The sequence below is a fragment of the Bidens hawaiensis genome, unplaced genomic scaffold (assembly GCF_021521415.1).
Source record: "Bidens hawaiensis isolate Kalapana, Puna unplaced genomic scaffold, B.hawaiensis_p1.1 tig00008946_1, whole genome shotgun sequence".
In the NCBI taxonomy this organism is placed as follows: domain Eukaryota; kingdom Viridiplantae; phylum Streptophyta; class Magnoliopsida; order Asterales; family Asteraceae; genus Bidens; species Bidens hawaiensis.
Window position 1 is genome coordinate 220508 of NW_027491650.1, and position 25105 is coordinate 245612.

At 35.3% G+C, this 25105-nt stretch overlaps 1 protein-coding gene and 1 pseudogene across 1 annotated transcript; one reads left to right on the forward strand and one right to left on the reverse strand.

Annotated features, from left to right (window-relative positions):
* Positions 1-9513: 9513 nt before the first annotated feature.
* On the forward strand, positions 9514-18092 carry LOC143530475 (calmodulin-binding transcription activator 4-like). Its single transcript, XM_077026003.1, has 13 exons — positions 9514-9533; positions 10907-11032; positions 11147-11262; positions 11343-11431; positions 11575-11620; positions 11837-12266; positions 13066-13172; positions 13309-13393; positions 13480-13700; positions 14595-15190; positions 15849-16389; positions 17376-17669; positions 17995-18092. The coding sequence occupies exons 1-13, from the start codon at positions 9521-9523 to the stop codon at positions 18058-18060; spliced, it is 2730 nt and encodes a 909-aa protein (XP_076882118.1). The 5' UTR covers positions 9514-9520; the 3' UTR covers positions 18061-18092.
* A 986-nt stretch (positions 18093-19078) lies between these two features.
* LOC143530444 (BTB/POZ domain-containing protein POB1 pseudogene) lies at positions 19079-23241 on the reverse strand (annotated as a pseudogene).
* Positions 23242-25105: the final 1864 nt, after the last annotated feature.

Here is a 25105-nt window from a genome sequence, read left to right on the forward strand (position 1 = left end):
GGAATCGAAGAAGTAACTACCAAAGGTAAACAAGGGGTGTATATTATATATATGTTGCACAACCATAAACAAGTATTAATAAGGCTACATAAACTAATTAAGATGAAAGACCAAAATCCTTCAAGAACACTTAAGAAGATAACCTTGAATCTTTAATGTTTGAGAGAGTTTTTTTTTTTTTTTGAGTTGTAGCAAGGGAAAATGAAGAGGAAAGGTGGTGTATATATAGGGTAATGTTGGTGGTCAAATATGGGTGTGAGACACAAGAGTTTTCATGCAAAATGGATCAAGACAAAAACACAAAACAACAAAAAAATAAATAAATAAATAAATAATAAATAAATAAATAAAAATACAAATAAAAATAGGATGTTTTCAAGACCCAACAAGTGTGAAACAATATTGTAACATAAATCCATCATTTTGATTATAACATAAGCTTCGGTTTACAAATCGGGTCGGTTTACATAATAAACAAATACAAAAACGAATACAAACAAGACCCGAAATTGACGAATGTCACACGAATTATCCTACACAAGATTTAGAGCTGGCAGCGGTTGTGTTTGCGCTTAAGTTGTGGAGGCATTATTTGTACGGTGTTCCTTGCGTTATTTATACCGATCATAAGAGCTTAAAGTATTTCTATGAGCAAAAGGAACTGAATATGCGAAAGCGTCGATGGTTGGAGTTGATTAAGGACTACGATCTGGAGATCATGTACCATCCGGGTAAGGCTAACGTGGTGGCCGACGTGTTAAGCCAGAAGGAGAGACCAAAACCTATTCGTGTGAAATCCTATCAGCTTATTCTCAAACCCGACATTTTGAAACAAATAGCCAACGTCCAGAATAAAGCGTTACAGGTGGAATGGATTATGTCAGAGCGTATTTGGGGTCAGGAAAAGTTGTTGGAAGATGTAAGTGATGGGGTGAAGTATAAGGATAGGCGTTTATGGGTACCGAGGTACGGAGATTTCAGAGGTAAAATTTTAGATGAGGCGCACAAGTCGCGCTATTCCATTCATCCGGGCACGACCAAGATGTACCAAGACTTGAAAAAGAATTATTGGTGGCCTGCGATGAAGTTTGAGGTGACTCAGTATGTAAGTAAGTGTTTGACATGCCTGCAAGTTAAGGCCGAGCATCGAAAGCCGTTTGGGAAACTTCAGCCATTGGAAATACCTGAGTGGAAATGAGAGCATCTTACCATGGATTTCGTGACTAAACTGCCTCCTACTCCTAGGGGTAATTATGACACCATTTGGGTAATCGTGGATAGATTGACCAAGAGCGCTCATTTTTTGCCGATTCGAGAGACTTTTAATTCTGAGCAGTTGGCCGATGTGTTTATTCGTGAGATCGTCTCAAGGCACGGGGTGCCGGTATCTATTATTTCGGATAGGGATACGCGTTTCACCTCCAGGTTTTGGAAAAGGTTTCACGAGGAGATGTGCACCAAACTTCTCATCAGTACTGCTTATCACCCGCAGACGGATGGTCAGTCCGAGAGGACCATTCAGACTCTCGAGGATATGTTTCGGGCTTGTGTTATCGACTTTGGTGGTAGTTGGGACCGTCACTTACCTTTGGTAGAGTTCTCGTATAATAACAGTTATCACGCCACGATTGGGATGCCACCGTTTGAGATGTTATATGGTAGAAGGTGTAGGACTCCAGTCTGTTGGGGTTCCATTGGTTAAAAGCAGTTGGGTAGTTTGGAGGTGGTCGAGGCTACGACTGAGAAAGTCGACAAGATTAAAGCATTTATGAGGGCTGCGCAGGATCGTCAGAAGTCTTATGCAGATAAAAGGCGAAGGCCTATTGTGTTTGAGGTTGGGGATCGGGTTATGTTAAAAGTTTCTCCCTGGAAGGGCATTATTCATTTTCGTAAGAGGGGGAAGCTCAGTCCGAGGTTTATTGGCCCGTTCCGTATATTGGCCCGAGTCGGTGAGGTAGCATATAGGCTGGAATTGCCCGAGGAGCTCGCGGGGATTCATCCTACTTTTCACGTGTCCCATCTGAGGAAATGCCTAGTGTACGAAGAGGCCCATGTGCCTCTCGATGATATTGAACTCGATAGTAAGCTGAACTACGTTGAACAACCGATTGCTATTCTTGACCGTCAGGAGAGGCGTTTGAGGAATAAGGTGGTTAGACAGGTGAAGGTGCAGTGGAAACACCGTAGGGGTTCCGAGGCCACTTGGAAGTCCGAAGACGAGATGATGAAGCATTATCCGCAGTTGTTCATGTCGCATCGGGATTCGGGGACGAATCCCATTGTAAGGTGGTGGACTTGTAACGCCCGTTAATTCCGGTTTCAAGAATTAAATATTGTAGAGTATGTATAATTCACGGGATTTATCCGACGTTCCTCAGAAACCTTCACGTCATTCCGGTACGTATAATCGCTTAACATTTCTTCCAAGTTGCATTATTACTAAATTCCGTGGGCTAGAATGAAAATGTTTTATAATATAACACTAATAAAAAAAAACCTAACCCTAGTAGCAGCTGCAGCAGTGATCGGCCCAAAGGAACAGCCCCCTCCCTTCTTTTCTTTGACTTTTTGATCAATTCTAAGCTCCTAGAAGTAGTTCAAGGTATGTACTACAATCCCCAACACTCTTTTTGTTCACCCCTAATCGTTTTGATGCTCAATTTTGCCGAAACTTTTCGTTGGACAGATTTTCGGCCAAGGTGTAATTGACCCACTTCCCGTGGATAAAAATTAGATTTTCCGGTGTAGAAAGATCCCCAGGTATGGCATTTACATCATATTAAAATTTCGTGGCCATTGGAGGTGTTTAGGTCGGTCAATCGATTTTAGTTCGAAAACTAGGGTTTATCGGGTGTAGAATTGCAAATTGTTGAGTTCGATGCGTTTATCGGTTGGATGACCAACCGAATCAGTTTGTATGGCCCTAGGGGAGTCTAAGGGCTGTGGGAAAATTATTTTTTGATGCTTGGGGCTGTTTTGGTTGGTGCTTGGTCAATCGAGTCGGCGGTGCGCAAATTTTCGTTTAAATGTTAAATTGCGAGTTGTAAAAAGGAACCGTCAACCCTATCAACTCGGGTGACATAATTATGATGAATGAAAGGATTAAAATGGGAATTTGGCCCATTTGGGGCTGATTCGTTTAACAATTTGTTTTATGGTTCATTACGCGCGTATTCGACTCGATTTGATTACCGACGGGCGAGTTGTGCATCATGGTTAGCCCCGACCTTAATCGTAGGGTGGATTTGGGTAATTGAAAGGTAGTAGGGGCTGAGGTAAAGTTGTTGGGCCTTGGGCCAAAGTGTTGGGCTTGAACGGCCCATTAGGCAAGAGTGTTCTTATGGTCTAGTTTAGTAACGCGTTGTGTATAATTTACTGGCCCTTGCATGTGATTGTGCAGTTAGGGATTTCCTAGCTCGTTGCAGGTGTTCGATTGATTTCAGGTGAGTTCATGATGCCCCCTTTTTAACTCTTTTTAAATTTTGGGCTAGCGTGCACACCTAATTGTTTTCTTACATGATGAAATGTTTTAAACTATTTTATATAGGCTTGCTAGTATATGGTAGGCCTTGGGATGTTAAATATATATATATATACACACACATTATTGCTTGGCCTATATTTGGCGATGTTGTAGTCGTTTCAACTACTGATGTTGTGTATGCCTACTTTGTGTTTGCATGCGTTGATGTTACGTGTTTGGGTTGTACGTTTGCTCGACCCTGATATTATACGTGGATGTTATATATATATATATATATTGTTATATATATAGGGATGTACTTGAAAGGATGTTAATATATACATTTTGTATATGTATGTATGAGAATGTTTAGTTTTCGGTAATGATGATTTAATGAATGCACTCTTTTATTTTTAAACTTTTGGTTTGACTATCATAATTGTTACTACTGATATTATTTACTTAAAACTTGAACTCACTCAGCTCAAGCTGATTTTGTGTGCATGTTAGTGTGAGTTTCAGGTTAGGAAAAGGATGCCTTATCGCTTGGACGTGCACGAAGCTACTTGGACGGTGAAGGGCATGCGTGGATGGAAGAATGTAATTTGAACAATTTTATTTTAAATGGTTTTATGAATTATATTTAAAATTGGTTTTGGACAAAATTCCCTGGTTTTAGGGAACTTACTTCACTATTTATGTTTTCCGCTGAATTTACACTCTGAGATGTTTGTTTTAATGGAAGAAACCGTTTTTAAGTTTAATTATTTTCATAAGTGTTTTGTATGAATACCAACTGTGGGGATCCCAGGGTTCGAGGCCTTACAAGACTAATAGATTATATGCCTTGTATGAATTTTGCAAACTAGTTGTATGTAATGCTACTGTATAACTTCTATCACAACACACCATGTCATCGGTCATTTTCACTATGATATACAATTCATATAACATCTCATATAAAACCTTATATTTATTTATTTATTTATATGCAAGCTCTATAAGTAGGGGTGTTCTTCGGGTTTGTTTTTCGGGTTCGAGTTTTTCGGGTCGGGTTCTTCGGGTTTCAAGGTTTTAAATCTTAACCCGAAACCCAACCAAAATCTCTCACGGGTTTTTCGGGTTTCGAGTAATTCGGGTTCAGACTTTTTCGGGTTGAGTTAATCGGGTTTCGAGTATCCTAGAAAATGAAACAAAAAACAAAAAAATTTAAAAAACTTCAATGCTAAAATTAAAACAACATATTTTTCTTTGCTCGTAACGCAAATAATCTAATAATAAATCAACATAACTTGATAATTTCATAACAATTCAAAGAGAAGTAAAACCAAGTAACTAATTCGAACCATAGTCTTTTTCATTCAGACGTGATTTAGTTGTTCAATTGCGGTTGCTATAAGTAATAAACGGAAAACATAAAATCGATCCATAATAGTTGGAATGAGAGTAATCAATTAGGTTCATATTCTGATAATTTTAGTGATTAATACTAAGCCTATTATACTTAAAAATATATTTAATTTCAAAACTAAAAGTTTATTCGGGTTTTTTGGGTATCCAAAACTTATAAATCAAACCCGAGAACCAACCCGAATTACTTTGGTTCGGGTTCGGGTTAGTCTTTTCTCGGGTTCGGGTTTTTCGGGTCGGGTTAGTTTGGGTTCGGGTGCGGGTTTTTTCGGGTTGGGTTTCGGGTTTCGGGTAAAAGTGACAGCCCTATCTATAAGCAATTTCAACATACTATATGGATCATATAACCCTATACAACCCGTATGGATGTGTTTATAGTTTGCTTATATCTTATCCAGTGTTGCAAAAATTCTGACTAGGCATCGATTAATCCCCAATTAATCACTAGTCCCCACTTCACTGATTAATTATGGGCTAGTCGGCTAATTATCCGTCAACGGTCAAATATGACTAAAATCGGTGGTTTCCGACAAGATTCCGACCAAAATTAGCGGTTTCCCGCGAGGTCCCGACCAAAATCAGCGGTTTTCAGCGAGATTCCAACAAAAACTAGCGATTTCCTGCGATATTATAGCCAATTTTCGGCCAAAATATGTTTGTGTGTATATAAAACTGAAAATTACATATAAAAATGTGTGTATATATATAAAACTGAAAATACATTAAAGTCCTATCCGATTAATCTCGTTTAAACATGATTAATCCTTATTCCTCACCCAACCGCCCGACTACTTACTAGCTATTTTTACAATACTGATCTTATCTTTAAAATATAGGTTCCAAAAATATATGATTTTCAACATTGCCCCTACCCGAGACGACAGGAAGAATAGATGGTAAATAACGTCGGCGATGGTGGTCACTTGGTCATGATGATAACCGGTTGACCATAAAACAACAAAAGAATTATTAAGAAAATAAATAATAATAATAATAATAAAAAAGGTCAAGTTGGTAGTGGGAATCATTATAGAAATGATGATGATGACCAATTATTTATCATTCAATTTGTTGTTTTTAATGTACGTATTATGCACGTTTCCAATTTATATTAATATCTTGATATATTTTTGTAACACATTAAAAAAACAAAGGATTCATAAAAAAATCAATCTTTTTTTGTATAATTGTATATAACTACCAGGAGAGACCCGTACGTTGTGATGGATTTAAAATTTATTGTGTTTTGATATACTTTTTACAGTAAACCACATAAAAAGATCTAAAAATATAGTCATAGTGTAATCAAAAATGTATTAAAAGGGTATTGAAACATGTTTGTTTCTCTTGTTTTTTTAATGATAATGCTCGAACCTGTGTGGGGTAGTGAATACCAAAGAAAAGATAAAACCCAAAAAGTATAATGTGTTCAGTTAGTTGGCTAAGTTAATATGCGAGTTAATTAAAAATGAATAAAAAATAATTATGAATGAAAAATAAAATCCAAAAAATACAACGTGCTGGGTTAATTCGTTAGGTTAATACGCGAGTTAACTGAAAAATAAAATATAAAAATAATAAATCAAAAAGAAAAGAAAATAACACTTACGGATCATGAGAAAGATGGAAACAAACTAAAAGAAAAACACAAATTACAACAATTAAATTAAAACACACAAATACACAATAAAATAAACAAAAACATTAAAAAAAAAACTGTCATTCTATTTAAAGGTCATTGTTTATTTCTCATTCAAACATCTAGCATCAACTTAGCATTAATTATTCATCTCCCATTTGGATCCATCGTTCTGACAATTTCTTGTCTTTGTTTTGCTTTCAAAACTTTAAAAGAGACCACCTTATAAACAAGATATTTATTTAATATGATTAAAAGTTTATGTTTTTCATATATACATGTTCTTTAAAATAATAACTTATAAGTTAAATTTACCTAAACAAGGTTTTTAAACTAAACTTATTCATGATTGGTGGTAGATCGACATAAAAACTTACCGTTTAATCTTAAAAGAACCTAAAAATAGTGCTAGACACGTGAACCGAAACAAAAATCTTAGATTCACAAGTTAGCACGTAAACGTCTTGTTTAACTCAAACTTTTGTTGTGTATTTGTTTTACTTGATATTGCTCTAAAATTATAAATATATGCAAAAAACACAATTGCCTATAAATAGTTGATCTTAAATATTTTGATACCCGGTTTTCTTTTAACTATTAGCATGAATTACCCGTAAGTATATTAAAAATACGTTTAAATGTAAACACGTCTGGGTTGACTAAAAATAGTCTGTTTAGCGAAACATGTTGATGGTTCGACCTGAAACTCATCCCAATCATTTAGACTAAATTCAAACTTGTGAAAATTCGTATTAGAATTATATCATGTTTAAAATTCACACTTATTTCCTTGATATGCAAATAACTATGAAAATATTAGAAGCTACAGACAAAATTGACAATCCTTTTACTTTAATAAGGTATTAAGCATTTTTTATTTATTAACCATTGTAATATAGTGAAAAGAAATTATGGTTGACAAGAAAGACAAATCCATTTTACAAAGTGTGATTTTCCCTTATGTTTCCTTAATTAAAAAGTGCCATTGACAAGAAACGCTCGAAACATTTATTTATGTTTAAAAGTTACATCTTCAAATCAGGATATAATATTCAATTCCTTAATTTTATAAAGTGATAATGATTATTACCTATGCTAATGTTGATCAATAACTACATAAAGGCATCTACTTTAGCTTTATTATATAAGTATTAATAAAACATATTCATGATGAATTGCTATTATATTTGATATCCAGAATTCTTTTTATTTAAAAACTAGACAATCGTGAGTGAAATTCGATTTATTTTTGGAGGGGCAAAAGTTTTATTCAAACGACTAGCGAGACGCTTAAAACCAACAACAAAAGGAAATTATAAAGCGAAACTACACAAATCTTTTCAAACTATGGTATTAACAGTAAAACGATTTTTGATCAAAAGATAATCTAAGGATTTTATGTATTCAATGGTTTTTGCAAGACATGATAGATGATTAACTTTAAATCAAGAATCGTGATAACCGTATAAATAGTTAACTTTAATTAACTTGAACCGAACACACTCTTCACGACTGTTTGATAGTTATTAAAATAAGCAAAATACCCACAATTTCAACTAAGTTTGGTATGTACGGAGATTTAAATCATAATTTGACAAATGGTGGTTATTCTCTTTGTATATTTTTAGAGGATTAGGTATGGTTTGCATTAAAAAATATATTACAAGATAGCACATTACTTTTTAATTTTTACAGAGGTATGTGTTTGAATAAAACGTTACTGAAATGAAAAAAAGTTACTATAGGTTTCATTAATTTTAACTATCATTGTTTGATCGTTATTGGTCCTAGCCAATAAATTAGATGCTGACGGTCTCGTCTTTTAACCTATTTGTTTCCAACGATCCGTGACTAACAGTATCCTAATGCCATTACTTGCAGGTCGCTGGAAAAACGCTTTCACCCGTAACGTGACATATGACACGTAACCAATCTTAGTTACGTTTGACCCGAACCTGTTTCGACCTTACCAATTTGCTGGACCCACATATATACAATCGAGAAACCTCATGGTTCCTAAGTCAACTATAAAAATTTATTTAATTACCATACCCATTAAAAGTCCCAATTTAAACCCACATGGAATTAAAAAACTCCCACCATTTTAAATAATAAAAAAAAACATACTTTTGAATACCCAACAAATAGAAAACTGCTCAGGTACGCCGTACAAAGTGACCTAATGATAAAAGATCACCGTTAGTTGGTTTAACTGAGTTATAAAAAGTCTTTAAGCGCCTCAAAGTTATCTTTAGTTTTGAGGAAAACCCAAGCCCAAGGGCCCACTAATGATAAAGCCCGAATGCCCTCAAGATCGAACCGAAGATCTCAAAGATCACAGTCTTCCTTTATCGAGTCACCCATGCCTTCCCAAAAGTTTTATTTGTAAGGATCAAAACTCAGGCTTTCTACCACTACACTATGCGGCTATGCCACGTCAAAATGAAAAAAAAGAAAAAAGAAACCATTAGTTACACATTTCTAGGGATGAGATCGGTGCAAGTACTGAAAATCCCGATCTTGAAACTTGCAAATTCTTGGTACCGATACCGAAATATTCGGTTCGGTATCGGTTCAGTACCGCTACGATACCGGTATTTAAGGTAAAATTCAGAAAATACCGGTACCGTAGCGATACCAAAACTCAAAACTTTGATACCGATTCAATATCGACTGTCAGTACCGGTACTGCTCTTGCAATTTTCCAATACAAAAAGAAAGAAAGATATTATTATTATTTATTATTATATCATTTCATTTCCCTGCAACGTTCAAGTTCAACTCCGTTCCGGCGTCACTTCCAATTCCATCGCCGGAGTTTCACTCTCATCGTTACTCCCACCTACCACTTATACACTTCTACTTACACAAAATTATTATTATTATGCGCTTCTATTATTATTATGATCTCATCGGATGGCTGTAACTTAACCACGTCACTTAAAAACTCAAAACCACCGGTTTTAGATCTATTTCCGGCGTACGGAACTAACTAAAACAGCACACAGATGATGACGTCAGGTGATAGTTTCAATATCTCTCTTAAGTTAGTTAATTGCAGTGTGTGTAAATGATGACGTCAGCTCGTATGCTTAATTTAATTGCTTGAATTAGGTTATCGTAAGTCAACAAACACTTAATACAGCTTTTACGTGTTTAATCACATATTAATTTGCCATTGTTATATCTGCTAATTTAGGCGATTTATCTATCTCGCTAAACTAACTCCAGCTCGGCTCGTTTTGACTTATTAGTTGTTCTCGGCTTGCTTATTATTTGTTAATTAATTTATATACGTTTTTAGTTATTTTTATCTATTTGAGAGAAACTTTAAACTAGTTTAAGCTCGGCTGGTGCTTGTGTAGTTAATTGTAGTGTGTGTAAATGATGACGTCAGTTTGTATGATTAATTTAATTGCTTGAATTAGGTTACTGTAAGTCAATAAACACTTAATACTGCTTTTACGCATTTAATCACACATTAATTAGCCATTGTTATATGTGTTGATTTAGGCGATTACCGATCTGCTAAGTTAACTCGAAGTTCGGTTCGTCGGTTGTTTTTTAAACTCGAGCTCAACTTGTTTATTATTTGTTAATTAATTTATATACGTTTTTAATGATTTGTTATTGGTAAAAACTTTAGGTTAGCCTAAGCTCGGCTCAAGCTTGTGTAGTACCTTAAATGAGTCAAAGCTCCGCTCAAGGTCAACTAGATAATGTAAAACTAATGCATAGAAGTGTAAAAAAGGTTAAACTTAAAAACACACAAGCTCGGCTCGTTTCGAGCTCAAGTAGCTCGCGAGTGGCTCGGCCTCGTTTGCACCCCTAGTTTTAGCATCCATGTCATCGACGTTGGTTAGGAGAAACCAGCTACTAACCAATGGTTAGCGCTGGTTAGGGATTTTCAGATAGAAACCGGTTAACTGAAAATAGGTTAATAAGGTTAGCGTTAATAGGTTATTATCGGTTAAGTGGTTAATAACCGAACCGGACCGAACCGTTTACATAGGTTAGGGATTTTCCACTCAAAAAACCAGTTAGTAACCGTAACCAGTACACCGGTAAACAGGTATTAGCAACTCTAGGCTATTACTTGAACAAGCAGTTGCATCACTTTCATATTTTCAAGCTAGCTACATATTTTGAATTTGTTCACGGATACAGTTACAGTGCTGTTTCGGTGGTTCTTAGGTCAAACTGTGTTTTTAATCTCCAAAAACAGAAACCAAATCACTGAAAATTGAAACCAAATTGATGACCAGTTTAAGTTAAACCGTAGTTAATGTATATGAAACTGTAACAAGTTTTATGTCATGTGAATATCATGTAACAACATTTATCTTGCTATTCTAATGTTAGTTATGCATCTTACTATTTATTTTTGTTTTCAGGGTATAACATCACTGATCTTGTCCAAGAAGCACAAATCAGGTGGTTAAAACCAGGGGAGGTGCTCTTCATACTGCAGAATTTTGATGAAAAACAAATTACCAATGAGCCTGTCCAAAAGCCACCCAGTAATGTTTATTTGTTTATTTATTTTGCTTTCGTGCTTATTTCGTTGAAAATATATATGTCTATTACAGCAGTATGCTAACATCATGTTATCTTGCTGATTGATGCTTTTACAGGTGGTTCTTTATTTCTGTTTAACAAGAGGGTCCTTCGGTTTTTTCGTAAAGATGGTCATACTTGGAAGAGAAAAAAGGACGGAAGAGCTGTTGGGGAAGCACACGAACGTCTAAAGGTTTTGCCATTTTTATTTTTAAAGCACGGTTATTAAATTTTTGTACCACTATTTACTGATTTTACTATACATTTTTATAGGTTGGAAATGTTGAAGCATTAAACTGTTATTATGCACATGGTGAGACGAATCCGAACTTCCAGAGGCGTAGTTATTGGATGTTGGATTCGTGAGTATCTTTCATCTCTTTTAAACTTAGTTTCATGACCAATTTTGTACTAAATGTTCTGTCTCAACTAAAATTTGGAACATACATTTAGATTCTAGAATATATTCGTGCTAATATTACATTTCTTGATCTTATGGTGACAGGGGAATGGATCACATTGTCCTTGTTCATTATAGAGATATAACCATGGTAAGTCTTTTGTGTATACATTATATGTGTGTATACATTACGTATATGTAACAATAATGTAATTAATATTTTGGATAATCTACCAATACCAAAACAACAAACTCATGTTTCCTCTTTATGCATACATTTTCATATCACTCTAGCATGACGAAAAGTTGACTATTATATGAATAATGTTGACCATAATTTATTTCTGTTGACTTTTTATGGCTGCAGAGTGGACATAGTCCTGGATCCACATCAACAATCTCTCCGGGCTCTTCGACTATTATTCAGGGTTCAAGCTCCTATGCTTCTCAGTTCACACAATCTGCAGCTGGTTTTAATCACTTTTATGAACCTTATGACAACAACTCTAGTCCCAGTTCAACAGAATTTAGTTCAGAGGTGATTACTATATCCAATGGAACAAGTCCCTTGAGTTGTTCACGAGGAGTTGAAGAACCTGGCGGTTCTAATTTTGAAATTGATCAAGCATTGAGAAGAATAAAAGAACAGTTGAGTTTGGATGAGGATAATTTGAAAGATATCAGCGCGTTATATAGTGAGAATGAGATTTCAAATGATTTAGGGTTTTCGGTTGATGAACAAGATTTTGGAGGGATTCAAGGTGGTTCAAACAATTATCCATCTGAACAATATCCAGGTTTGTTCATTTTCAAATTTTTATTCTGTTAATGATAATTAAAAAACAGTACTGTTATGGTATAAACCAGATAACTTTTATTATAAAGATTTAGGAGGTTGCATGCATATTATTTGGGAGACTTGCAATCCATTTGACCTGTTCACCTTTAACGTTTTTGGTTTGGCCCGTTTGATCATTTTTAAGAAATAATACGACCCAAATTGATTCATTATGGCGTGAATCCATTTGATCACATTAAACTAACTATTACAGTATGAATCTGAATAGCAAAACCTAACTAAAAATTCGGTTTTTGGGTTTTTGGAAATATGGGTAATTGATTATTACACATGTGGCCTAATATTTTTGTACTAAACTATCTATAAATATTTACTTTTAGATTACTTAACATTCAAATGAAATATAATCTATAAATTCAATAACAAAAGTCGGTTTTTACAGTTGGTTTGGTTTTTCGGTACATGCATATACGAACCAGAAATTCGGTTTTTGAGAAAACATAAAAACCAATTTGTCTGTTTTGGGTTGGGCTCGGTTATCTTGGTTACGGGTAAGTTATTTTGGTTTCATGCACACCCCTACTTAATATTATGTTTCAGGAGGTTATATGCCTTAAAATTAATCTTTAGCTAACGTTTTTGGTATGACCCGTTTTAAGAAATAACACAGTCCAATTGACCCATTCATTGGATAATGAATCAAAATTACCACCTATAGTATTTAGATATTGTCCATATTACACATTATCTTCTTTTGTTCATAAACTTTAGCACAAACTAACTGCGAAAAATTGTAGGTGGTTATGTGAGACAAAATCAGCTGCAGCAACAATCAGAGGGTGAATTTAGTATTACAAGTCAACAAACTCAACTTTGGAATGATGTATACCCTTCAGACAGAAATGTAAGCTTATATTAATTTAGTAATCATCTTATGTGTGAATAATCCTTACAATACCATCACTTGTAGCCTTGTTATTAATGTTGTTCAAGTTTCACTTCTACGGGTGTTCTTTTAATTATTTTTATTATTTAAACAGGGTGTACTTTTACCTCAACCAAGAAGAGATCCAGTGGAACAACAAGAGAAGTACAATTCTGGATACGCTGCTGCAAATAATAACTGTAAGTCCAGTAGTTTTATTCAATCTGTAAATTTCAGTATTTAAAATTTAAAATACAATTTTTACAAAACTCAATTCTATTTGCAGCATCTGCATTGGTGCCTAATGAACTTGAAGAATTCAAATTTCCTTCATATGTCCCGGCAAGAAATTTGTCTGAAAGTTACCCCGACATATACCCGACGATGTTTGACCAAGATCAAAGACCGCCTCTTGAATCAGATTCAGTTTTCACCATTGCACAAGAGCAGAAAATTACTGTTCGTGAGATTGCCCCTGCATGGGGATATGCATCTGAGCCAACAAAGGTATATTTGTTGAAGATTTGAAATTATATAAGGTTTCTAGTGAGTTAAACAATGTTAACTAATAAATAATCATATTATAATTTTTATAAAGAATATTGGTACTTTGCGTCCAACTTGGTTCATGAAAAAAAAAACCTATTAATAACATATGTTTTCCATCCCAATTTATTTTAACAATTAATTTTTGACATGTATAGTCAGTACTTTAAATTTGCTTTAACATGGGAATTAGTAAAAAATAATTGTTGTAGATTTAAAAATAAGACAGTGTTAAAATAAAACAAAACTTTATGATTGTGAAATAGGGCAGCTGCCAAAAAAGCTCTATAGGCTTTCGGTAAATCGACATAACTCTCTTGACTTTGTTTTTTTTCATGATTAAACCCCTAGAAAGTTGATTAAAAAGTACCTCTAATAAAGTTTAGGCCTTAGGGACTTAATTATGGAAAAAGGTACATTTTCATTGATATGAAAAGTATAGAGATTTGATGATGTAAAAAAGAACTTTTATGTAAATAATATGAATGGACTTTACTAGTTAGTTTTAAAAGTAGAAGGTTTAATCATACAAAAATAAAGTCAAGGGACTCATGTGTACATTCAGCAAAAGTGTATATTATTTCTCAAAAATTACCCTTGACTCTTGTAAAATATTTTAAACAAAAAGTAAGATACTAGTGTTAATCATTTCATGAAAATAACTTTAAAATGTTCAAATTATTTCAGTTTCTTATATTAATTCCCTTTTATGATGCTGTTAATTTCGGTAGTTACATAATCCAATAATTTGATATGTTTATTCGTTATATGGCTCAACATCATTCATTTTTATGTTACATGCGTGCTCATCAAAAAAGGTTTCACAAGTCAATGATATGTACATTTTTGATGCAGGTACTCATTATTGGAAATTTCACAAGTGATCTCACCAAAAGACAGTTATACTGTATGTTTGGCGAAACCGAGGTTCCCGCTGAGATGATACAAGAGGGAGTCCTATGCTGTTATGCTCCCTCTTGCTTACCTGGCAAAGTTGCTCTTTGTATTACATCTGGCAACCGAGAATCTTGCAGCGATATCAGAGAATTCGAATACCGTGATAAACCAGATAAAAAATCTAGAAATTCAGAGGAATTATTATTACTTGTGAGATTTGTGCAAATGCTGTTATCTGGTGAACTTAGTCAAACCGATGACTCATGGTCTCAAGTTATAGAGGCTCTTTTAGATGGAAGCTTGGATTCATCTAATGCAACTGATTGGCTTCTTGAAGAACTGTTAAAAGACAAGTTGCAGACATGGCTTTCTTCTAGACTGCAAAACAGGAAAGATGTTACTGGCTTGTCTAAAAGAGAACAAGGCATAATACACATGGTTTCTGGGCTGGGCTTTGAATGGGCCTTGAACCCGATTCTTAACTCGGGGGTTGGTGTAAACTTTCGTGACATTAACGGGTGGACTGCACTTCACTGGGCTGCTCGATTTGGAAGGTAAGTTGTTATTTACATTTTTAAAACTCTGTATTTTAGAAAGGCAAAACCGTCATTTATTTATTAAATAATGTCAAAATTGACCCGTTTCAACCTCTGACCCGTTATCTTGCAAATAGGCCTGGCCTGTAAACGAACCAAACGTTCAGTGAACCGTTTGTGAACCGGTCAGCGGGAAGTTCATTTATTTAATAAACGAACAAACATGAACAAAAGAATTTGTTAGTTCCACGAACGAACATGACACATGTCTTGTTCGTTCAGTTATGTTAAAATTGGTTTATATTCGTTTGCTTACATTCATTTATGTTCGTTAATTTACGTTTGGCTATGTTTGGCCTTTTACGTTAATATATTCATTTAAATTTTTTAGGTCCGTTGCAATTTAGTCTGGTTTTAGTAACTTTTAAGCCCAACACATTGTTGTTCACATTTACTTTTAATTAGTATTAGCTATGTTCACCTATTTTCGTTCGTTTACGTTCACGAGCTGTTTGTTTATACTGTTAAGAAACAAACATAAATGAGCACGTTCATTTTCTTAACAAACGAGCAATAACAAGAAACCTCGTTTTTTTAATTGTTCATGTTCGATCGTTACGTCAAACGAACAAACACGAATTTATCTATGTAATTTTGTTTAATTTTAAATAAATAGGGAAAAGATGGTAGCTGAACTCTTGGCTTGCGGTGCATTTGCTGGAGCCGTTACAGACCCGAGTCAACTCGACCCAACCGGTCAAACTCCAGCTTCACTAGCTGCAGCATGTGGACACAAAGGACTTGCAGGCTATCTTTCAGAGATCTCACTAACCAGCCATCCATCTCTTCAACAACAACAAACAGAACCTTCTAGAAGCTCTGCTGATATAACAGCAACTGTTACAAATGAGGATCTTTCTCTTAAGGATACTTTAGCTGCTGTTCGGAACGCAACGCAGGCTGCTGCGCGTATACAGTCTGTGTTTCGGGCTCATTCGTTTAGGAAGAGACAACAAAAGGAATCAGCATATGTTAGTGGAGATGATGAATATGGTCTGCTTTTAAGTGATATTGAAGGATTTTCGGTGGCTACAAAGTTGACTTTTAGAACCGGGAATCTTCATCATAATGCTGCTTTGTCTATCCAGAAGAGATATAGAGGGTGGAAAGGCCGTAAAAACTTCCTTGAACTTCGTCAGAAAGTAGTTAAAATACAGGTCAGTTTCTCTCTCTCTTGAATGGGTTCGGTCAAGTTGGGTAACGGGTTGAAATGGGCCGTTTTTAGTGTTGGTTGAAATAGGCTGAGGGGTGTATGGTGTACTGAAAATAGGGGTATGAATGGGTCGGTTTTGGACTCAAACTGAACCAAAAACTGAGGGTTTTTGAGAACAGTTCAGTTTCTGTTTTCTAGTTTTCAAAAACGTGTTCGGTTTGGTTTCTGTTTTTTTGGTTTTCAAAATGGGTCGGCTTGCTTTCATTTTTTTCAGTTTTGACATTTGGGATTGAAACTTTTGAGCTGAAAAATGACCGAAATACTGAATTCGGACATACCACTTTGGGCCTAATTATTTTGTTAATAATTAATTGATTATTACACATTTAGGTCTAAAACTTTTAGGCTACACCATTTATTGTTTTTTTTTATAAACTACATAACATTATAGATAAAATTTCAATAACAAAAGTTGGTTTTTTTTTTGGTTTTCAGAGGTTCAGTTTGGTTTAAACAGTTCTTGGTACATGTAAGCCGAACTGGAAGTTCCAGTTCGGTTTCTGAAATAACATAAAACCAAACCGTTGGGTTTGCGTGGGGTTGGGTTCCGTTATTTTGGTTACAGACAACTAATTTTGGTTTCATGCACACCCCTAACTGCAAACACCTTTTGTTTGTTTTTATGTATAATTAATGAGGTAGACATGAGTCAAAAAACAATAATATTACAATAATAGTCTAAATCTTTGAATAAAATGATTTAAGTAGGAGCTTGCATTAAAAATAAACTTTAGACGACTTTCAAGTTTCAACCACTTGACCTGTTTGATCCGATTGGCCCGTTCCCTTTAGCTATTGCTTTACTTTACCCATTTGAGATATAACAAAATCCAAGTCAACCCACCCATTTGACTCGACCCATTTATTATTACGTAAACTCTATTATTTTAGCCTGCATACTTAGTTCAAAACCTTTTTGTGTGTTGGCAGGCTCATGTAAGAGGTCATCAAGTAAGGAAAAGCTTTAAGGTTTTCTGTTGGGCAGTTGGCGTAGTTGAAAAAGTTGTGCTGAGGTGGCGTCGTAAGGGAGTAGGCTTACGCGGTTTCAAACAAGAACTAGCAGCCATTGATGAACGTGAAGACGAAGATTTTGTTAAAGTGTTTCGCAAGGAGAAAGTGGATGTTTCCATCGATGAAGCTGTTTCACGCGTGCTCTCGATGGTTGACTCTCAAACGGCCCGCCAACAGTACCGCCGCATGCTTCAAAAATACCAACAAGCCAAGGTTTGTTCTTTGTATAAAATGAACTGAACGTTCATGAACTGTTCGGCAAAAGTTCGTTTATGTTCATTTATCTAACAAAGGGACGAACGTAAACAAATTTTTTTGTTTATTTAATTAAGTGAACGAACATGAACACACGTTTTGTTCGTTCATTTATCTTTGTAAATGTTTGTTTATTTATGTTTCCTTATGTTCGTTCATTTATGTTTTTTCGTTTAAATTTTAATTAATACATAAAAGGGGGCCGTTTTTTTTTGAACGGAAAACGGGGGCCGTTTAAATTTTATTTTTTATTTTTAAATGATTTAAGAATATTATGATGCAGGCTGAACGTGAAGGCTTGGAGAGTGAAGCAGGCTCAACTTCTCAAAGTGATGTAATGAATGTGTAGAAGATATTATTACTTAAAATCAGTTTGTGTAGATGAAGTAATAATAGTTGTAGTTATTATTGTTATTATTTTATTATTATTATTATGTGGCCTAACTTGATAGTTTGGATTGGTATTGGGTGTTTTGTATAAATGTAAGTAGTATGAAATGGTTTTATTTAGCTATGTTGTTTGGGACTATTGTGATACATTTTTAAAGTTTCGTTTGACGCCTATCAATGAGACAATCTGGATATTAAAATACAATACCCCTTTAGATTATTTACTTAAGACAACAACAATCTACATTCGACTTTTAAGCAAGAGGGACAGATAATCACCATAAGCAAACCTTGAGACCAGAGCGAATGAAGAAACATTCCATACAAACACTAATCAGTCAAAAGCTATGCAGTCAATCTCGGTGGTATCTCGGTTATCGGTCCTCATGTGAAATATCGGTCAGAATATTGGTACTGATAATATCGGCGATATTGACCAATATTTGACGGATATTTCACCGATATTCCCGATATCAGTGTTTTAAGTCTTAATTTTCAACTTTTAGTGTTTAGTGTTGGTGTTTCGAGTCTTAATCAGTTCCTACTTGTTATAATTGCTAGTGTTGCAAAAGGTTAATTTGTTAATAGTAAAAGAATATACTGAATTGTGTTAAAGTGCTATATATAAATTCTGCATGATATTAAAATTACTGATGTCTCACCGCAATAACCGATATCTCAAATATCGGTTCTTGACCGATATTCAATACTTTTCTGCATTAACTGCTTAGGTCAAAGGTATATAGCAACATCAAAGCACCCGACAAACAACCAAGAAAATAATAAACAAATGAAAAAGAAGCAAAAATTATTATGTTAAAAGTAGATAGCATGTTCAACCTAAATTACAATTGAAAAGATTGTTTGTTAGCTTCTCACTGACTCATAGTCAGCTCAGCTCTAAGATGAAGAACATCGTCGATGAAATAATCGCTATGTTCTCCAATAAACGAAGCCCACGAAATTCCAAATAAATTTCACTTCCCCTTAGCGTTTCCGTCCCTAAATTTATCAGTTCCTTTTAACTTATTAACAAACTCGTTAGCAGTCTTTGTCTTTACTGCAAAAACATATTCAAATGCAAAGGAAACCGACTCCGCCTTCTTGGGCTGCTCATGCATAAACAAATAAAGCCCGAAACTGTCCACGCTACAATTGGCCAATAAGAGAAACCATTGATGCCCGTGACTACCCAAGTTAAATTCTTCAGAGCGAACCCGGCCCGATGGAAATAAACTTGCACACACGTCACGTTTCAAATCAAAGTACACCACACAATGTGGACTCGGCTGTTCAATTTCAACCATCTTAATGGGTCCCAATATGTAGTCCCGTTGCACAAACCATCCATCCCTGATATATGCATGTTCTTGCGTGTTTGGGACCTCGGCTTTGAAAGAAAGCGCTTCCTTTACTACCCTTTTAGCAAATTCAGGTCAAATACGTTGCAATTGAGGACCCACTGTGTAAGCATTTTACGGGTCATGTAAGGGTAACGAATAAGCTTTGCAAGACGAGTCGCGATAATTTGACGACACTCCTTTTTATTAGGGTAATGGGCCTTGGCCCATTTGAGGACAAAAAGGAAAAGTGCATCTTCTGATTTCACGCGGAGATTATCGCTAGCTAAAATCGCCTCCACACCAGCAAGCGGAATTCCAAAAATCTCACGTGTAAACCTGCCCCCGTGGTTTAGAAAATTTAAAATTTCTCACTAATAAATAAAAAAAAATATATATATCATCATCATCATCGTCGTACTCAGTAAATCCCACCAATAGCAAAGCTATGGTAGGGTCTGAGGAGGGTAAGATGTAGACAGCCTTACATCTACCCCGTAGGAATAGAGAGGCTGCTTCCGGTGAGACCCCCGGCTCGATAGTAGTTTTGCATCAAGCCTTGGGCATAAGGCACATAACACTCAACCACCGGGACACCGGCCAAGTGGTGCATGTACCCTTGTCTTTCGGCTATCAGCGCCACCACATGATGCCTGATTAACCTTCCGCCACTTTTAACGTTATTTTCACGAGATTAGTAAAATAACGTCGAAATTAGTGCAATTTTACTTTTGCCCCGTGAGGGTTCACACATGTATACATTATATGGGCGCACCGCAAGCATGGCGTAAAATATATATATATATATATATACACATATCAAAAGTTTAATTACCTGGTTAAGTCTTTGAAATGGATAGCATAAAACCGCTTGGCTGCAAGAGTTAGCGGCTGAAATGCTTTGGTTGTTAAAATAGCGTCAGGAAGATCAAGATAAACCAGTACAGATTCAGGTGTCATCGGTAGCTTTCTTAATAAGCGGCTGCCATATTTCACGCACGAAGCAACTTGAAATTTGTCAGCAAGTATCAGTACATCAAGCACATCAGGAGCGGTTATAAATATCAGCTCATGGGTATACATAAACTTGAGTAATTCTATGAAGCCAGCTTTCTCTGTTTAACAAAAGTATAAGAGACACACATTTAGGAAACTATAAACTACACATATACATTACGTAGGCAGATTCGGTACTCCGCATAGTTTTGTAGTATTAAGAGCATGTTTGGGATTGAGTTTGAAAAATGCTTATTGGCTTAATGGTGTTTTCAAAAGGCCAATAAGTTAAAATGTGTTTGGCAATCACAAAAAAACTTTTTTATTTTAGCCTTTTGAAATGGTTAAAAAGCAGTTTTCTAAAAGCTCCAAATCCTGGCTTTTTGAAAAAGCCAATAAGCCAATAAGCATTTTTCAAACTCAATCTAAGTCAAAGTTTATTCTAATTTCAAAACCGTAGGCTAAGTAGACACAATTATTCATTTGGGCCCGAGCGAAAACAGGTCTCGAAGTAAAGAAAAGAAGGGCTAATATTTCTGATCTTTGTAAGTTTCTAATGGCAGTTTTTAGTTGTTATTTTATTAATAGTACTTTGAAAATATTTATTTGTGTTAAGTATTTAAATTGTTTGATTGGTATCTTCTGCATAATTGCAAATTGTAAAGCCTTACCTGAAGCAGTGATATTGAAGATTATATAAGTTTTAAGCTGTCTCCGTCATCCCGTTTGAAAAGAGCTGCATGTAGGACGAACGGATGAGTAACATCTTACTATACTATTCAAGCAAAACTATTACCAATTTTAACAATAATTTAATTAAATAATTTAAATTAGAATTAAACCTAAAGTTTCATTAATTTGTATTAGTTGCAACATTACATTTTAAAGTTACTATAATTAAATAATTGACTATATTTTAAATTTGTAGGCGTGATTATCTTTTCAGTTATTTCAAACTTCTAAAACTTTGTAAATTAAATGTGTTTTAATATGTTTCTTTGCTTAATATTTACGTTAAATCACCTGTTCACATAAATTCATAATTTTATATTTCTTCAAATAAACAGTCATATATGTTCCGTCCATGGCCGGCCCTTTGGGGTGGCAGGGTGGTCGACGATCACAGGCCCGACACTCCACTAGGCCCGGATTTTTTTTTTAAATTATATGTATTTTTATCAAAAACAATAAGTATATTTAATAAACATGATAGCATAACCACTAGTTTGGTCAAGTGGCAGATGTGTATTACTCACAACCAAGAGGTTGTGGGTTCTAGCCACTTTAGACATGTTTAATTTTTTTTTCATACAAAAGTTGTTTATATCACTCAAATTATAACCAAGTAAGCCCATATAAAAATTAAACTGTTTAAACCCAACAAAATGCTCCTTTTACTTAAGGCCTAAAAAATTTTTCGCCTTCGGCCCAAAAGTTTTTTTGCTTTCTCGGAGCCAGCCCTGGTTCCGTCTGCGTGATACACGGGCAACTAACTTAGTAGTAAGTAAAAAAAAAAAAATTCAAAGTTCATCACAACATGAAATCAATCAGTCAATCACCTTTTCAAAATATGGACTTTTTGCAGCTAAAATTGAAGAGCTAACATGTACTTTAACTGTAATTGAACAAACAAACAATCTATGAGTAAATTAGTTATACATATAAACAACAATATTTGATCATAAACAATAAGATATGATATCAATAATACCTATGCGGAGACTTCACGGCTGCTCCTCCTCATAACCTGAACAACACAGAGCAGAGCTGTTTAGCTAAGCAGTTTATGCGGAAAAATATCGGATATCGGTCAAGGACCGATATATGAGATAACGGTAATTTTAATATCATGCGGAATTTATATATATATATATAGCACTTTAATACTACCAATTCAGTATATTCTCCTACTGTTAACAGATTAACCTTTTGCAGCACTAACAATTGTAGCAAGTAGTAACTAATTAAGACTCGAAACACCAACATTAAACACTTTAACTAAAAGTTGAAAATTAAAACTTAAAACACTGTTATCGCCGATATTATCGGTATCAATATTTTGACTGATATTTCACATGAGGACCGGTAACCGAGATACCATCGAGATTGACTGCATAGTTGTTTACTCTAGTCCCTAAACCTACTAATTAGTCCCCGCCATGTAGCTCAGTTAGTTGGTTTAGGGGGCGCAAGACTTAGAACTAGAGGTGGGCAAATAAGCCGGTTAACCAAACCGAAAATCGAGCCGGTTTTAAACCGATTATGTAGAAACCAGTTTGGAATCGATTATAACCGTAGGTTCGGAACTGGTTGCTAATTTTCTCCACCAAAACCAGTTCCAAACCGGTTAACCAAAACCGGTTTCAACTCGAACCGAAACCGATCAAAACCCGAACCGAAACCCATCTTAACATGGTAAGAAACCGGTTTCAACTCGAACCGAAACCGATTATAAACCGGTTTTGACTTTTGTTGACCAAACCGGACCTGTTTCAACCCAAACCATTTTTGAGTTTTAAACCGGTTTGCGCACCTCTCAAATAATGATAATGGGCATGGGACGGTCTGACGTGGGCCGGTTTGCATGTCCGAAACAACACTTTTTTGTAACAATAAACCTACAAAGTACCTGGTGGTGAAGAATCAGGAAACACATTGATGTGAAGAAGACGGTCGGAGTAATTTGGGTCGTCGAACGCGAAACCAAAGCAGCAGCAGCCGCCGCCGCCGCCATCTTCAGAGTCGGCTGCTGTCAACATCTTGCTGGGCTCGAACACATCAAAACTCCATAGGTGGTCTCTCATGGTGGTTCAACGTTGAGTATTATTATTATTATGATTATTATTATTATATACTATATAATAACATATATATATATATATATATAATTAAGAAATTTGGTGCCAAAATCCATGATGGATTTTTTTTAAGCGTAATGAAAATTAATCAAATGTCAACTTTTTTTCCCATGCTATAATAAACATGAAAGAAGACGACTGAGTTCGCGTATACACGCGACCTTCTTTAAAGCCCATGACCGACATAGCTCCATGTTACCGATGCGCAAGTTTACCGACCGATCCCCCCCACCCCCATTGGTCATTGGTCCATTATATCTTTTCATTTTTTAGTTCCAGTATCGAAATGTACATAATCAAAACCGACCGAATTCATGTCAAGTTACCGCCTCAATGCTCGGGATCGACGAGGCTTAGGCTGCACCACCGCCCAGGTTTGTTAACCAAATAAACATCGTCTTAAATATTTTGTTTTCTTATATGTTAATGTTTTTATATGTTAATTTGACGAATTAGTTTTTTGGGTTTTAAAGCTTGAATTTTACCGATGGTGTGTATATCGTAACGAACGCAGCCGGTACTGACTGAATTCGTGTCGACTCATCGATGTGACGGTCTTGTTAATCAACATCCGGGTTTCAACGCTGGGTTTTGCCAACTACCCAAAAATCTAGTTATTATATAATTTATAAGTTTGGCCTATTGTTATTATTTTTTTTTGTTTTTTTTAAGTTTCGACCCGTAGTAAACATAATGAAACCTACCGAGTGTGAATTTTGTTTTTGTTTTAGTTACGTTATTGTGTCGAACGCCACGGAAACCGACCGATTCGCGTAGACTCGCCGCGCTTTGTTTTAGTTCCACTATCATAACGAAACCAATTGAATGATGATTTTTGTTTTTTCAGTTCTGGTATCGTAACGAACATAACGAAAACTGACTGATTTCGCGTAGACTCAACCGCCTCAAGGCCTGGGATCGATGATGGCCGGGTTTTACCAACGATTGAGTTTACTGACAGACGCCACGCCATTGGTCCACCCCAATTTTTATAATTTTTTTGTTTTATTTTTGTCTTAGTTTCAGTACAATAGCGCACATAACCAAAACCGACCGAATTCACGTCGACTTACCGTATAAACGATTGGGCTTTACCAACGCCCGTGTAAGGCCCCGAACCCCGGGAACCCCACAGTTGGTAATCATTCATAACACTCGTAAAATTAAACAAACTTAAAAATCATTTCTTCTATTAAAACAAACGTATCAGAGTATCAATTTTGTGGAAAACAAGAAAAATGAACTAAGTTCCCGAAACCCGGGAATTTTGCCCAAAATCCAAAGTAAATATAACTTTTATAAGTTTCATTGAAATAAAATATTCATAACAATTCTTCCTTCCAGTATGCCCTTCACCATCCAAGTAGCTCCGTGCACGTCCAAGCGGTAAGGCATCCTCTTCCAAATTCTGAAACTTACACTAACATGCACACAAAGTCAGCTTAAGCTGAGTGAGTTCAAGTTTTAAATGAGTAACAAAATTCTTAAATAATCATTCCAACGGTTTTAAAACGGTAAATGGAAATACATCGGTTAGGTCACCACATTCGATAAATAGTCATTCTTACGTACAAGCATCTCTATACGTGCATTCCTATATATATCAATATATATATATATATATATATATATATATATATATATATATATATATATAACATTCAATAAATAACATTCAGGGCTGAGAAAACGTACAACCCAAACACGTAACATTCAGCGCATGCAAACACAAAGTAGGCATACGCAACATTCAGTAGTCGAAACGACTACAAACATTCAGGGTCGAGCAAACGTACAACCCAAACACGTA

Excerpts from the sequence above, each read along its gene's own strand:
- LOC143530475 (XM_077026003.1), top strand. Across the intron at positions 13,394-13,479 it reads CGCTGCTGCAAATAATAACT|CATCTGCATTGGTGCCTAAT; the intron begins GTAAGTCCAGTA and ends TTCTATTTGCAG. Across the intron at positions 16,390-17,375 it reads AGAAAGTAGTTAAAATACAG|GCTCATGTAAGAGGTCATCA; the intron begins GTCAGTTTCTCT and ends GTGTGTTGGCAG.